The sequence below is a fragment of the Lissotriton helveticus genome, chromosome 12 (assembly GCF_964261635.1).
Source record: "Lissotriton helveticus chromosome 12, aLisHel1.1, whole genome shotgun sequence".
NCBI classification, from domain to species: domain Eukaryota; kingdom Metazoa; phylum Chordata; class Amphibia; order Caudata; family Salamandridae; genus Lissotriton; species Lissotriton helveticus.
This window is the reverse complement of record NC_136073.1, coordinates 152,260,804-152,276,163: the sequence shown is the minus strand read 5'-3', so window position 1 is coordinate 152,276,163 and position 15,360 is coordinate 152,260,804. Positions and strand designations below refer to the sequence as shown.

General features: G+C 44.5%; 1 protein-coding gene across 1 annotated transcript in view; it reads right to left on the bottom strand.

Moving 5' to 3' along the window:
• The window catches only part of LOC144798590 (polyunsaturated fatty acid lipoxygenase ALOX15B-like), a 302,675-nt gene that overhangs the window by 136,639 nt on the left and 150,676 nt on the right, over window positions 1–15,360 (bottom strand). Inside the window, exons 4-5 of the mRNA XM_078669544.1 lie at window positions 3,719–3,841; window positions 2,309–2,412 (exon numbers count right to left, since the gene is read on the bottom strand). Coding sequence (XP_078525670.1) covers window positions 2,309–2,412; window positions 3,719–3,841 — 227 coding nt within the window. The remainder of the gene's footprint in view (window positions 1–2,308; window positions 2,413–3,718; window positions 3,842–15,360) is intronic.

Here is a 15,360-nt window from a genome sequence, read left to right as displayed (position 1 = left end):
TCTATTATTTGTAGTGTTCAGTTGTGACCGCTGTTGTACCTCGCTCTCCAGAATCATGTAATGCAGTCAAAAAATAAATATAGAACACAATTTTGTAATGAGGATCCCATTCGTGCATTGCTATCTTTTCGTTCATATTTGGAATCCGGCCACAGGGCGGCATACATACAATGGGCGGGTGTCAGCACAGTTCAGCCTCTAGCTTTGTTGCCAATGTCATTCACCTTTTGGTTCAGTCAGCAGCACAGCCATTTATTGTATGAGGTACTATGCAGAGTGGGTGACATTTTGTTGCTTTACTTATAAGCTTGCACTGGTGAGTGGTGAATGTCAGAAAGCAAAGGAGTTCTCTTCTGTGGCTAACACATAAGCACACCACTTTAGGGTGTTGTGTGTGGCACAAGTGGTGTAGCTAGAGAAGGCAGCACAGCCCTCACAGGCTGAGTGATTGTAGCAGATAATAAATTCACCTAGAGCCCACAGTGTTCAATGGGCTTAAACCCAAACCAACAAGGCCACCATAGTTTTGCTTAAACTTGCAGGTGTAGATCACAAGTCAGGTACACTGTGAACGTAGATGTGCAAATGTTGCTCGGATTAGAAATCCTTAGAAAAAACTGAATCTAAGAGGTGTTTGGTAAAACAGGAAACATTTGTTCTGTTGGCAGCCTTCTTATATACAAAATACAATAAGCAGTAAAGGTTTTCCAGCATACCATATATGGTGAGGAATGAGGATGCTGCGTTTGAGTCATAAAATAATGGTATAATGGTTACTGGAACGTGTCCAGATGTCCAGCATGGGGAGCGTATGATCACTACGTGTGCTAGGTCCTGATTGGCTATATGTTCCTAACTCATTTGGCATCTTACTTTATGGGGTTTTTCAGAAATGTTCATACTAGGCCTGGGCATAGTTTGCAGAGTTTTGCTACGCGGAGCTCCTCAAAGTTAAAAAAAAACCTCGGTAAAGTTCTGCAAGTGGCAGAGTGTAGTGCGAACTGCTGTTTGCGTTGGTCTTCATGCCACTCGGGTAGAAATTCTACCTGAGTGGCAGCTTGTGCTCTCAACCTTACCATTTGCGAGCACAATCAGAGAAAAAACTCTGCTGCACTACGCGAAGCTGAGTTTTCTGCTTTATTGGGGCTATCTCCCCATACCATTATGATGTCGGTGTGCCTATCTGTGGGATTGATCAAGTTTTTCCTACCCAAGTGTTTGCTTGCCAGCAATGAATCATCCCACCTGTGACCCATCAATCAGTAATCCCGGGCATAGTGCGCAGAACTTGTTTGACTACGTACTTGCTTGTAGAGGTACATGTGGAGTTTAAAAAGGACGGTTCTATTAATGAGGATGATAGTTCATTTTTATTGATAAACACATCGATATCCATGCTAACACATATTAAATTATTTTCTCCAACAGGAGCGAGAGGTTACCTTGTAAGGCGTGGTACAGTGAGTCGCATCTGTGGAAGCAATATTTGGTGAGTAATAACGTGGAAGTGGGTACAGAGTCCTAAGTATCAACGATGTGCTTGTGAGTGGAGGAATGGATGCTGCCAGCCGAATACATCTCCAAGAGGAGCAGGTGTGACATAATGGCCAGAGCTGCCCATTTGGAACTTGGAATGTGGTTCAAGTCCCAGTGTCAGCTCAATAACCTGCAGTTCTGAAAAAATCATCTAATCTCCATGTGTCTAAATAATTGAATCTGACCCTATGTAATGCAACTGGTGCTCGTTTAAAGCAGTCGAATGCCCTAGGGCCACATAGTGCTATGTAAAACTGAAATCAAAAAGCTTGTCCTTCACACAAGCACACACACAGCCTCTAAGGCTATTTCTGCAGTTTAGAGATTGTGTGGTCCTGCTGTTCAGCCTGACCAAGGTACTTACGTTTTAATGCATGGTATTTTTCAGTTCCAGTCAGAGAAAGTCCTGTGTGTTCAAAGTTGCATCTGTAATGGGTTACTCAGTTGTATACATCACAGTGCTGAACCAGATTAAACAGTGATGTGCCTAAAACTTTCAAGTGCCATGCTCACTCTTTCCTCTGCTATCTACAATCAAACACTCAAGTATCCAACGAGCAGAAAAAGGAGGCAACAAAGGTAGATTTTGAATAGATAACAAACCCACCAACAAGCAAATATTCATAAATCCCCTTGTTTATAATGGTAATCCTTAAATTGTAACTAAATTGTAAAGAGTTCTGGAGTGCCAGCAAGCCTCAAAATTCTGATTGCTTAATGTGAACTTGAAACACACAATGTACACACTGTATTGGTAAAGAAAATGTCCTACCTGAAGTAGCAGTTCTATAGGTCCAAAAAACCCTCTTGATGTCTTCAAGTGATTTCCAGGATTCCTGACGACTAATAAATCCTTTCAGTTTGAATTCCAGAATTCTAGGAGCATGAGGAAAGTTTTTTTTACTAAGAACCATCACATTAAGATAAGTATAATGCATAATGGAAAGTTTATTTGAACAAGGTGTTCTGTGGATTTAAAAAGGTGGATTTTGCCAACCATGAATGCTGTTGCTATTTTGAATATTTCCAGATGGTGACAAAGCACTACACATTTGAAGAGAAGCTTTGAAAGGGTAACTATGCTGGAATAAAGAGGAATAACAATATATGAAATACACCTTTTCTGAAGTGAGGAAAGAGTAAGATGCAAATATTATCCAAAGCAAGAATATTTCTAGGACAAAGTGTAATGACTGTAAGGCTGGGGCAGGGGCTTAGAAGGACTCAGACGTAGCAACAACACATTCACTGAAATGATTACTGATAACATAGCAGAGGATTTAACATCAGTTCCATTCAAAGAAATTATGAGCCACAAACAACTGTGATAGTGCCTAGAACGAAAGGCAAAGGCTGCCTAATAAATCAGGCCTGGTTCATTAGGAGTCAAAACTGACAGGGAATAAGAGACGGCCCTGTTGGTGTTTCTATCTTGGTTGTTATGCCAACTGTTGTCCAGCAAAATAGGTCAACTTGTAGTATATGCCAAGTGCTGTTGCCTGAAGTTGACTACTGTTGATAATGGGTGCTTGCCATCCTCTGATCGCTCACTAGCTGAGTGCCTGTAAGCATTGGTGTGTACCCCCCCTGTTTCGGTCAATGGGCAGTAAGTTCAGCTATGCCTTTAAGAATAGCAGAGGACGCCTTAAAGATTGGCTTGGAATATATAGAGTACAGTACTTAATTAACACAGCCATGGATCTGGGTAATTATTTAGCCAATTCAAGGAGAAAAGAAACATGTAGATAAGAGTTAAATAATGCTTGTGCATAACATGCACACGTCATAACTATGAATGCTTAGATGGCAAACAGTGAAGGGTATATTTTAGAGTTATGACACAATGAGAATAAAAATAAGACCAACTGTTCTTTCACTCACTCTTCATTCCATATGGTGTGGATACAATTTTAAAATGTGTTTACAAGAAAATGGCTGCCCATTTCTTCCACGGTTCTTAAAGCAGGAACCATGCTTTGTGAACATTGGGCAGTCCATGGTAACAACTTGAGTTAAAAGAACTTGACATTTTAAAGAAAAACCTTACTTGAGTCATGCATGATTCCAATTGCAAGAAGCCACTCTTATTCTCTTGTAAGAAGTCCAATTGCTACAGAGGGTACGACTTCCTTTGAAGTACCAACGTACATTTGTTCCGACCGTCATGACACTCAATACTTACGAAACACCCGTTGTGAGGGCAACATGTAGTATTTTGGTAATGGAGTATTTAACGTTTGAGTCTAGTTCCTCGACATCACCCGCATCAATGCATCTTGGAAAGGCTTTGTGGTACACTTTCCATCTGGCAGAGGTTGAAGGATAGAAAAAAAAACAGGAGAAAAGTGTCAATGAATACTTCAGCCGGGAAAAGGGTTCTAGAAACCTGCCTTATATGCACAGCAAATGGCTGTCATTTGTGTGACAATTTGTTATCCGATGAACGATAACAAGAAAAAAGGACATCAAAGAAAGTATCTGTGTGGTAGGGGTGTTTGGTGTAGTAAGCAATTGAGCTGTGGTTGACTGGGGTGTGAGCTTTAGTCAAACAACAACCACAATCCTTGTCATGATGAGGCACGAGAAAGCCTTAAATTAACCTGTGCTCAACCCCTAGAGGTTTGGCACAGAGCAGGCAGGCTTAACTCAGAAGCGATGTGTAGAGTTTTTGCGCAACACTTCAAACAGTAATAAAGTAAAAAGTACCACACAAAAAGGATCCCACACCAAGTTAGAAAAAGAGTTTAATAAATAAAATAAGACCAGAAATGACAACAATACAGTTAGTAAAACTAGAGATTTGAAATGTTAAAGATTGTAGTGAAAATAGAGCCCAAAAGGACACAGCACCAACTGTGGTTATCTGGTCGCGCCGGGAGGGCTTTGGGTTGCTTGGCGTCAGTTCCGATGGAGCTGGCAGCTGGGTGGCGAATCTTTGCGTCACTCGCCGTACATTGCCATAAGGCTGGAAGCTATGAGGCAGGACCTTGTGAGGCTTCACATCTGTTCCAATGGGGACCACAGCTGGGCTTGGCAGAAGGACCTTCAGGCCCACTTCCAAGGATCCAGGACTGGGTTGGCACCACATGGGAGGAAAAGACTCCATGGTGGAGGGGGCATTCAGGAAACTCCCTTTGATGTCCCAGTGCATCCTGCCTTCCCTGCCCTGGCTCCAGACTGAATACATGGGGGATGCATCCCTTTGTGTGGAGGAAGGACACAGCCTATTCAAAATTCAGGGGGGCTGTGCTCAGCACCTCCCTCCCATCCTCCCTGTGATGACCCAACTATTCATACCTAAGATCTCTATTGTGAGTGGCTGTCTACGACCAGTATGCAACAAGTACGGTCTATGGTATGACGGAGAGCCGCACAAATGCCATTAGGGTTGCGGTAGGGGGTCGGTGGGTCAGAGATTGTTTAAAGAGGTCTAAAATAATGCTAATTAAATGGGCAACCATTTATTTGCAGGTTAATAAATGCTGCCCATTTATTTAACATTTTATTCTGAATATTAGTGCTCAGCAACTATACAGCAGCTCGGGCTGCTGTTATTCACCAGAGGGTCGCATGTAAAGGTCAAGAGGTCCACAAGCACCTTCTGGGCCGTACTTTAAGTATCACTGGTTTAGGAGGAATACACATTCTAACTGCCAACTACACCCAGTCATGTGACCCAGAGACAGGCTGCAAGTAGTAAATGGCTAAGGTAGGAAACTGTCAAATTTCTAGAAGTGCCATTTTCAAAGTTGTATTTTAAAATCTGACTTCACCAAAATTAGAAGTTTTCATTACAATTCCCAAGACACCAAACACGAACTGCTTACCTACTCCAATTATGGAAATTGCAGCTTAATAAATGCAATGTACTTCCAGGACATGTGTTGGCAATGGGGGTTTCTGGTTGTCAGAGTATACACCCTGTACAGGCTGAAACAACCACTCAAGACCGAAATGACAAAAATCCAATCAGTGCTTGAGGAGCATATAGAATGCATAGCAAAGTCCAAAGCAGGGTGGATAAAAAAAAGAATTGGAGCCTAGCAGCTCCTGTGACTACCATGCACATTTCATTGCCTGTTCCACTATCAGGAAATAAAGCTGGGTCACTACAATGAAAAAAAAGCTGAAATAAAAACTTGAGAAAACAAATGCTATCGGTATTTTAACAGACACTTACATGGATGTCCTGTAAAGACAGTTTACTGCCCTCCTGTTGTTATGAAAATGAATCCAAAGTATGGTCAGGCACAAGACTTGAAGTCTTGGACTTGGAGCTTAAACTTAATGATTGTTGAAGAATGTTTGCAAAATATAGTGTCTAACCTATGATATTAACTGTGGTTTTCTACAGCAAGATGTTTTGGACATACAGGGAATGATAACCACTAACAGAGCATCTCTGTTCATGTGTATAGCCACGATCCCACCGTGTATATTCTTTCATACATGGAATTAGGATGGAAGCTGTTGCTAATGAGGCCAGAGCATTCAGAAAATCGTACTCAGAAAAGACTTTGGTGTGGCCTGACACAATAGCCTTTGACCAAGACTGATTTAAGTTGTGGGGAGAAACCACAGGTACGGAAAAGTCACTCTGCTGACTGGAAAAGGCTGGTTACAATGGTCCAATCAGTAAGGAAGATGTGCTTGGCATAGTGGAATAAGGTGAAGAATAAAATGTTTTTCTTTTGTCATCCATGGTTCCCTAATAAAATGAAAAATACCGAATTGGGCTTCACAAAATATTAGAGACCTCAGTCTAGGGTTTAATTGCATGTATTATCAGAAGACTGCAACTTGAGAAGCAGGGTTTTTTGATGAGCAGAGCAGGATCTACAGTCAATAAGGCTTGTGCTGGATATGGTGAACAACCTTTACAACGCAACTTTTACCACGCAGTGCCTTTACGACGCAACTTTTACAACGCAAACCATTCCAACGCATTGCGCTGGGGGGCGCTCTAGGATAGGGAATGTGTTTAATGTACTATCCAACACATTCCCTACTATCCACGGGGACTGGAGTTGGAATAGTAAATTAAACAATTCACTATCCAGAGCCTAAAATCACTATGCATTGTAATGGTATGCATTGTAAAAACCGCGTTGTAAAAGCATGCGATGTAAAAGCATGCGTTGTAATGTCATACATCCGCTGGATATTACCATCATGCAGAAGGTTCCGGAGGGTAGAGGAAGTGGTAAGTAGTGCGCAGACTGAGAAACAGTTCTGGAAGGAAAGTCCTAACTGAAGGAAGCTCCAAGACTAGCTCTCAGCTGAGCACAAGACACACTGAGCCCAACAGATGAAGTACATTGCCAGCAATAAGCGCATATTGGCTTGATGCCTTCAGTTGCCACCTTATACTGCTCAACCAGTATTTTGCACCTATGTAGAGTTTGAAGTAGTGTATTTGTAAAGTTCACGGGACAAGCCTCCCATGAAGCCAGGTGGTGATCCCCCCCATGTCAGACTCTGCACCGATGTAGAGGGTAGCGTCTTCATGTCCAGGGAACCCTGGGAAATGCAGTGCAGCAGGTCACCTTGCCACAGCAGTGAGGTGAGTGTGCATGGTGAATGTATTAAGACAGCACACAGTTGCATGAGAGTTACATTCAAAAGGTTAGTTTTGATGGAGGTGATGTAACAACCCAATATACAGTCAAAATACAGTCAAGAATATTACAGAATTCCCAAATGCAAATTGAAACTCGGGATCATTGACAATTCTAAGGAGCTGAATCATTCAACATGCACATGCACCAAATAGACAATTAAAACAGAGTATGGTGTTAGCCACGGTGATAAGTATACAAGTGTCACAATGGATGGTCACTTTCCTTACCCTGCTGGTGCCAACTAAAGAAACATACCTCATTCAAGCATGGACAATGCTTCGGTCTGGCATGTTGGTAACATTTTGCCAGGACAACTCCTTGGCTAACAATTTTTCTTATGCTTTTTGAAGAGAGGACAAACCTACAGTATGGGGGGTGGACTATGCTTGGTGGTTCTGAGAAACTGGTTTGTTGGTTAAGGGTGGTGAAATCCTACTAACACAACAACCACAATCCTCAACAAGGTGACACACAAAATGTCACTAAATAAACCTGTGCTTAATCCTCTAATAGCATGGCATAAAAGCAGTTGGGCTTAACTTAGAGGCAATGTGTGAAGTACTTATGGAGCAAACTAACAGTAATAAAGTGAAGATACAAGAAAAATGACACAACAGTCTTGAACGAGTAAATGTTAATAGATTTTTGATACCAAAACAAAAAACATCCAATTATAAGAACCAGAGATATGCAATTTTAAAAGTTTTGGTAAATGTAAATAGTGATTAAAAGCACAACGTGCCAATTATGGTTATCTGATAGTGCCAGACAGGGACAAAGTCACAAATTCAGGCTGTCCATGAAGGAAACAGACCGAATACAGGGACCATGTTAGGCTTGCTTAGAATTTTACCTTATATGCTTTAAGCAGTGGCAGTTCTGTAGAGCGATGTGGGAGTCCTGTGTTGAGATGCGTCATGCAGTTGTTTCCGATGAGTGATGCGAGCACCTGTGGAGAGTTATGTCACGCTGCGTCTGTTCCGATGGGAAACTGCAAGGGCTGCATCACTTCTGATAGGGACCACAGCTTGCTGTGCAGAACACAATTATCCCAACATCCAAGGGTTCAGGACTGGGGAGGCAAATCTATTAGGATTCACAACAGGCAGAGTCCAGGTGCAGGGTTCAAGAATGTTGGCAATGTGTCTTTGTAGTTCAGAACACGAGGCCAGCCAATTAGACATTGGAGTCACTCTTATGGTCCTGGGTTTACAGTACATGTTCAGTCCTTCCCTCAAGTAGCAAGGCAGCAGAGCTCTCCCTCTTGCAGGCAGGGTAGCAGAGTGACTGGGCAGTCCAAGCAGCAGAGCAGTAGGGCACCAGGGTAGCAGGCCAACAGCAGTCCTTCTCACTCTTCCACAGGTCCAGGAGTTTTCTGAAGAGTTGGTCTTAGGTTGCCCTTTGTATACCTGGTTGCCACTTTCAAGTGAAAGAAGCTTCTGGAGCTTCCCCCCTACAGAAGTATCAAGATTTCCTGCCTCCTTGCCCTGGTCCAAGTCTATATGGGGGCACGATTTGGCAGTGTGAAGTTCTTTGTGTGTGAGCCGGGCCAGTGCCTTTAAAGAGCAGGTGTGGTAGGTGAAAGCTCTGCCCCCATCCCACAAGAGATGTCCATCCTGCCAACACTCAAGCCCTCTATAGTGATACTGTGAAAAGAATACACAAAGGTCAACTGCCAAATACACCCAGTCATGTGACACAGGAACAGGCTGCAATGGTTTGAAAGAAAATGCCAACTTTCTAAAGGTGGCATTTTCAGTTTTGTTATTCAAAATCTGAATTTAGCTTTAAAGTGTTTTAAATTACAATTCCTCAGACACCAACCATAATTTTCCTACCTGCTCCTATTCAAAAGGCGTCACTTATTAAATGTAATAAGGTACCCAATGTTATCATATAGGAGGGTTGGCTGCACAATAGTGCAAAATAGATGAGTTTTTTATGACCAAGACATGTACAACTCAAACATATATTTCCAACCTTTTAATTACAATGTACCTCGCCATTAGGGCTGCTCAGCTCCTACTTTAGGGGTGGCTTAAATGTAATAAAAATTAGTTTTAGTCCTCACACAGGGCATATTCTGCCACTTCAAACTAGCAGTGGCAGTCCTGAGACAACTTTTAAGGGCCTACTTAAGTGTAGAGCACAATAAGAGCTGCAGGCCCACTATTAGGATTTAATTTACGGACCCTGGGTCTCTGGTCTATAATTTTACTAGGAGATTAAGTAAATTAAATATGCCAGGCAGGCGTAAGCTAATTTTAGCATGTTGTAGGGAGTAAGCACAAACACTTTTTGCACTTTACCACTGCTAACTCGAGCTGGAGTCCTCCAAACAACAAAAACGATGTCAGAAAAATAGAAAGAATGAAGGCGCAAGGTTTGGGAGTGACCCTGCAGAGAGGACCAAGTCCAGCATTGGTAAAATGGCTTCTGTTGGAGACTAAGTTTTACATGCTGTCAGCAGCATTATCACAGATATCTATATAAGATAACCAAACTACTGCAAACAATCTCACCATGTTATGCCTCTGTTTACATTAGAATTTTGGTAGTTTATCACTTTGAGAACCACTCAGAATTCAAAGCCAAAAGTGCTAAAGAACATTTATAATATCTCTACACAGTGCAAAGTACAGACAATATGGGTAGCGATTATTTAATCTGTATTGGTAAGCTGTACTCCACCACCACGTTTATATCAGTGCAGCATGTTCTTATTTAATTTACCTGACTGACTCTGGTTTATTTAAGAACATCTGTTGAATAATACAAGTGTCCAAGAGCACATCAGTATTTCAGAAGGGGCAGAGATGCTTATCTGGCCCCTACTGTACTTTTTGCAGACACACATTCTGTGATGTGTACGCTGACTCATTTGCAATGACTTGCTCTTGGCCTCACACAATTATTTAATTCCTTCCCATTATATTTTGGACCTGGATACATGAGCAAGAAGCTCTTTTTGGGACATCCCAACTGGGTATCCCATGATCCCCAAGGGATGCAGACATGAATGTTGCTGCACCTTGATGTACAGCCCAGACTCTGTCAGCAGTGAAATATGGAGCAGGGATTTGAACCTTCTCTGTCTTTCATTGCAGCAAACTCTACAGAATGCACTATAACCTTCCAAGTAATTGCATCAATCAATCAGGGGTTATTAAGTGCGCCACTCACCCGTGGGGGTCTCAAGGCTCTGAGAGGGGCGGGGTTTTGCAGATCGCTTAGCCGAAGAGTCAGGTCTTGAGGGCCTTCCTGAAGGTGTTCAGTGAGGGGGCGAGTCTGATGTCTGCCGAGGGCTCGTTCCAGGTTTTGGCTGCAATTTGAGAGAAGGGTCTTCCACCTGCTCTGGCTCTGCGAATGCGCAGGGTTTCGGCCAGTGCGAGGTTGGAAGATCGAAGGTTTCTTTTGGGTACGTGGAAGTTGATTCTGTCATTGAGGTGTTTGGGTCCGGTGTTGTGTAGGCATTTGTAGGCATGGGTGAGGATGTTGAAGGTGACTCTTTTCTCCACAGGTAGATAGTGGTGTCTTCGTAGGTTTTGGCTGATGCGTTCTTGCCGGGGTATGCCAAGGACGATTCTGGCGGTGGTGTTCTGTACCGTCTGGAGTTTTCAGAGTAGGGACTTGTTTATGCCGGCGTAGAGAGTATTTCCATAGTCCAGTCTGCTGGTGATGAGTGCATGGGTGACTGTCTTTTTGACTCTGGGGGGGATCCATTTGAAGGTCTTGCGGAGGATGCAGGAGGTGTTGAAGCAGCTGGAGGTGACGGCAGTGATCTGTTGGTTCATGGTGAGGGATGAGTTGACTATGATGCTGAGGTTTTATGGCTTGATTTGAAGGGGTCGGTAGGCTTCTGAGGGCGGTCGTTCCGAGGATGAGGACTTCTGTCTTCCTGGAGTTGAGCTTAAGGCAGCTGTTGGTCATCCAGACTGCAACATCCTGCATTCCTTTCTGGAAGTTGAGTCTGGCGGTGGAGGGGTCTTTGGTGAGGGAGAATATGAGCTGGGTGTCGTCAGCATAGGAGATGATAATGAGGCCGTGTTGTCAGAATATGGCGGTGAGGGGGGCCATGTAGATGTTGAAAAGGGTCCGGCTCAGTGCTGATCCCTGTGGGACTCTGCAGGAGATTTCCGTTGGATCGGAGAGGAAGGGTGGCAGTCTGATTCTTTGGCTTCTTCTGGTGAGGAATGATTGGATCCAGTCTAGGGCTGCTCCTTGCATGCCGGCGTGGTGTAGTCTGGTGACTAATGTGCGGTAGGAGACGGTGTCGAAGGCTGCTGATAGGTTGAGTAGGATAAGGGTTGTGGAGTGGCCTTGGTCCAGGAGGGTATGGATGTCATCTGTGGAGGTGAGTAGGGTGGTCTCTGTGCTGTTGTTGCCTCGGAATCCGGATTGGGATGGGTTGTGGATGACATTGTCTTTGATGAATCGTGTCAGTTCCCTGTTGACTGTTTTCAAAGCAACTTTGGCAGCAAAGGGGAGGAGCGAGATGGGCCGGTCATTCTTGAAGTCGGTTGGGTCAGCTGTCAGCTTCTTGAGCAGGGGCCTGACTTCTGCGTGTTTCCAGTCATCTGGGAAGGGGCCCATTTTGAGGGTGGTGTAGATGGTGCATTGTAATTTGGCTGCAAAGGGGTTGTTGGCTCTGTGGTAGATGTGTGGGGGGCAGGGGTCAGTGGGGGCCCCTGAGTGGATGCCTTTCATGGTTGAGGTGGCGTCTTCAGCTGTGGTCAGTGTCCAGGAAGAGATTGTGGTCTGGCTGGGGTGTCTGGGGGGCGGGCCGGCTGTGGCATCAGGTGGAAGGTCGACGAAGTTGTAGTAAAGGTTTTTGATCTTGAGGTGGAAGTAGGTTTGAAGCTTGTCGCAGAGGTCTTGGGACGGGGTGATGTCTGTGGCTTCGCTGCGAGGGTTGGTGAATTCCTGGATGACAGTGAAGAGTTCCTTGGAGTTGGTGGAGTTGGTGAGGATTTTGGTGCAGATGAAGGTCCTCTTGGTGGTTCTGATTTGGTTGTCGTAGTCCGTCATGACATCCTTGTAGGTGGTGTGGTTTTCAAGAGTCTTGGTGTTTCTCCAGTTCTTCTCCAGGTATTTGCAGGTACGTCTGGCTTCTTGGAGATCGGTGGTGAACCAGGAGGCTTTCCTGGGGTGCTGTTTGCTGGGGTTGCGTAGTGGGGCGGGCTAATCCACGCATTTGGATGTCATGATGTGGAGTTCTTTGGCTGCGATGTTAGCCTTGGATGCCAAAGTGTGGTTGTTTTCGTGAGGGCAGAGTTGAGCTTGTCATCGGTGACCTGGCTCTAGTTCCTTTGTGGTGGGCATGGGGCTGGTTTGGGTGCCCTGGGTTTGTCGACGGTGAAATGTACCTAGTAGTGGTCAGTCCATGGGGTTTATGTTGTGTGGCTGAAGTGAACGCTGTTAGTTTCTGCGATGATGGGGTCCAGGGTGTGTCCTACCCTGTGGGTGGGTATGTAGACGAGTTGTTTGAGTCGTCGCGAAGGGTGGTGGATTTAGGGTCACTGGCGTTATCAAGGTGGAAGTTCAGGTCTCTGATGAGTATGTAGTTCATTGTGGCGGTGGCGTGGGGTGCGATGAGGTCAGTGATGGCGGAGGCAAAGGGGTCGTGGGGACCGGGTGGGTCCGTAGACGAGTGTTCCCCGGAGCGTGCATTTGGGGCTGGTCTGGATCTGGAAGTGCAGGTGTTTGGTGGAGGGGAAGGTTTCACTGGAGGTGGTGAGCCAGAGGGTGTTTTTGTTAGCGATGGAGAGGCCCCCTCCCTGCTGGTTGGGTGGTTCTTTCTCTGGGTCTTGTATCCGTCCGGGATGGTGGTGTTGATGTCGGGGGCATAGGAGGCGTTGATCCAGGTCTCCGTTAAGAAGGCGATGTTGGGTGAGAGAGAGTCTAGCAGATTCCAGATCTCCACGCCCTGTTTGTGCAGTGTGTAGAGGGTGGCTGTGCTGTAGCGAAGGATGGTGGGAGATCCAGGGTCCCTGGCCATGGTTGGGTTGCAGACGGGCACCAGCGAGGTGGGAGCGGGGGCTGTGCGGGGGAGGGAGGGTTGGGGCAACAGTGGCGGGAAAAAGTGGCAGGAATGAAATGATAAATAAAAAAAAGGGGCTACTATTTGTATACGATTCCTTGTTTGCAATTTGCAAATGCACTCTGCACTTTAGTGGGTCCAGAAATTGAGGCTACGTGTAGCCTGTTTTCTACATTTATGGTTGGATCTTCACGTGGGCCACCTGGCTGCAGATGGTTCTTGCTGTGATTGTAGGGAGAGGTGCCTGGGCAGGCCCAATGATGACTCACCTAAAAGGTGGAGCACTGCGAGTTCACCCCCCAATGGCAGTCCTCTGGAGGGAAAGAGGGTGCTATGGACCCCCCCAGATATCCCCTTGAAGCCAGGTGCAGTCACTCACTGCACTCGCCTGCAAGAGGACTCTAACCCCCTTAAAAGTGCAAGAGGGTTGTTGTCTGCACATGCCAAGCCATGTTTCAACATGAATGTGCTACCCTTAAGGCAGCAAGTCTTTACAGCTGCCCTGGAGGCACTGCATTCAATATAATAAGGCTCACTAATAAGGCTCACTCTCCTGTTTGCACAATGTGTACCTTTTGAAAGCACACAACGAGAGCAAACTGTATTCTGTAATATGGTCCCTGATGTGTGGTACTTGGCAGATATAAATAAGCCACTTTTATGAACCTTTATTAGCTGTTATGTTTTACTTGACACTAAAACCTATTTTTTGTTAATGGTGGATGTGGACTGACTAGCAGGCGGTTACATTGATCTTTTACTGTGCCGCCGCAAAGGTACTAATTATAAACTATCTTTCCTCATCAGCCCATACTTTGTTTTAAGATTTTGTAGTAACTGAAGAATGGTCACTCTCCATATAAGAAGATTTTTAATGCTTCAATATCTTGTTTTTATGTACTCTTCTTAACTATAGGCAAAAGGAAAGCAGCGTAGGAGGCTAGTGACTGCTAAAAAGAATAAAACCAAAAAAGCGTTATAATTGACCGGGGAAAGTTGTGTTATCGGCTCGATAGATGATCGTCTGCTCAAATGTGAAGAATTGCTTAGTCCTGATCCAACCTTGCACCCTATTATTCCATCAACTCCGGGTCCCTACCCGAACCAAATCCGCAGCAAATGAATATCCCAAGTAAGTTTGAAAGAATCAGCCTACACCAGTATCCTGAGCTGGGGTTACAGACAGATACCTTAATCAAATTGCAAATGCTCCATCTTAGTCATTTCCTGATTTCCTAGGGCCAGGGTCTCCACAGGGACTTTAGTGAGCATCAGCTGAGCTCTAGATCTAAAAGAGACTCTAGGCAGACTAGTTTACTGGACAATACCCACCCATTAGCTCTGTCTAATACCTTTGTCCGATGTAATTAAGCAGACAGCTCTTCCATCAACCAGGCATCACATGGTTGGAGTCAAAAGCCTTTCCTAAAGTCTGACAGCAGGTGTGATCCTGCTAAAAATGTAATTACAAGGAACAATGTACCAAAATGTCTCCCTTATGTAAAACTCAATGGTAATTACTCCCTCATAAATAAAGTGAGACATTGGATCAGACACATTAGGGCCTGTCATCCAGTTATTCGGGAAGACATCACCAGTTCCTGGATGAATCCCATGACAAATTCAATGTTTGACATGTGTGAGATAACATTTTTCTTTTTTTGCAGAGTTTTATATAGCGCGAACTTGACCTGAATCAGGTATCAGAGCGCTTTACATAGCACGAGTTACGTTACATGAGGACACACATTCATTTTTGTTAGGCACGGGGAGATTAAGTGATTTGCCCAGAATCACAGGATGTTTTGGCATCGTTACCGAGACTTGAACCTAGATCCCCTGTTCCAAGGTCGAGTGCCCTAGCCGTTAGGTGACAACTTGATGTCTCTTGATATTAGGTTCTGTCTACCAAATAAATCATGCATGCAATTTAAGTACCTTCAGCCAGCACATGGTAGGAACACTTATGGTTGGGGAGACGTTCATCAACTCTGTGGGATATTGATTGACTTATGGGCCCAACATAAATGCCTACACAACACCTGTGCCAAGTAAAAACAAATTCCGTAGCCAGGTCATCCTAGAGCCTGATAATGCTATGATATCTATATCTTGCTCCTTCTCTTTAGAGGTCTTGCCATGATCCATCTACAAAAATTAGCA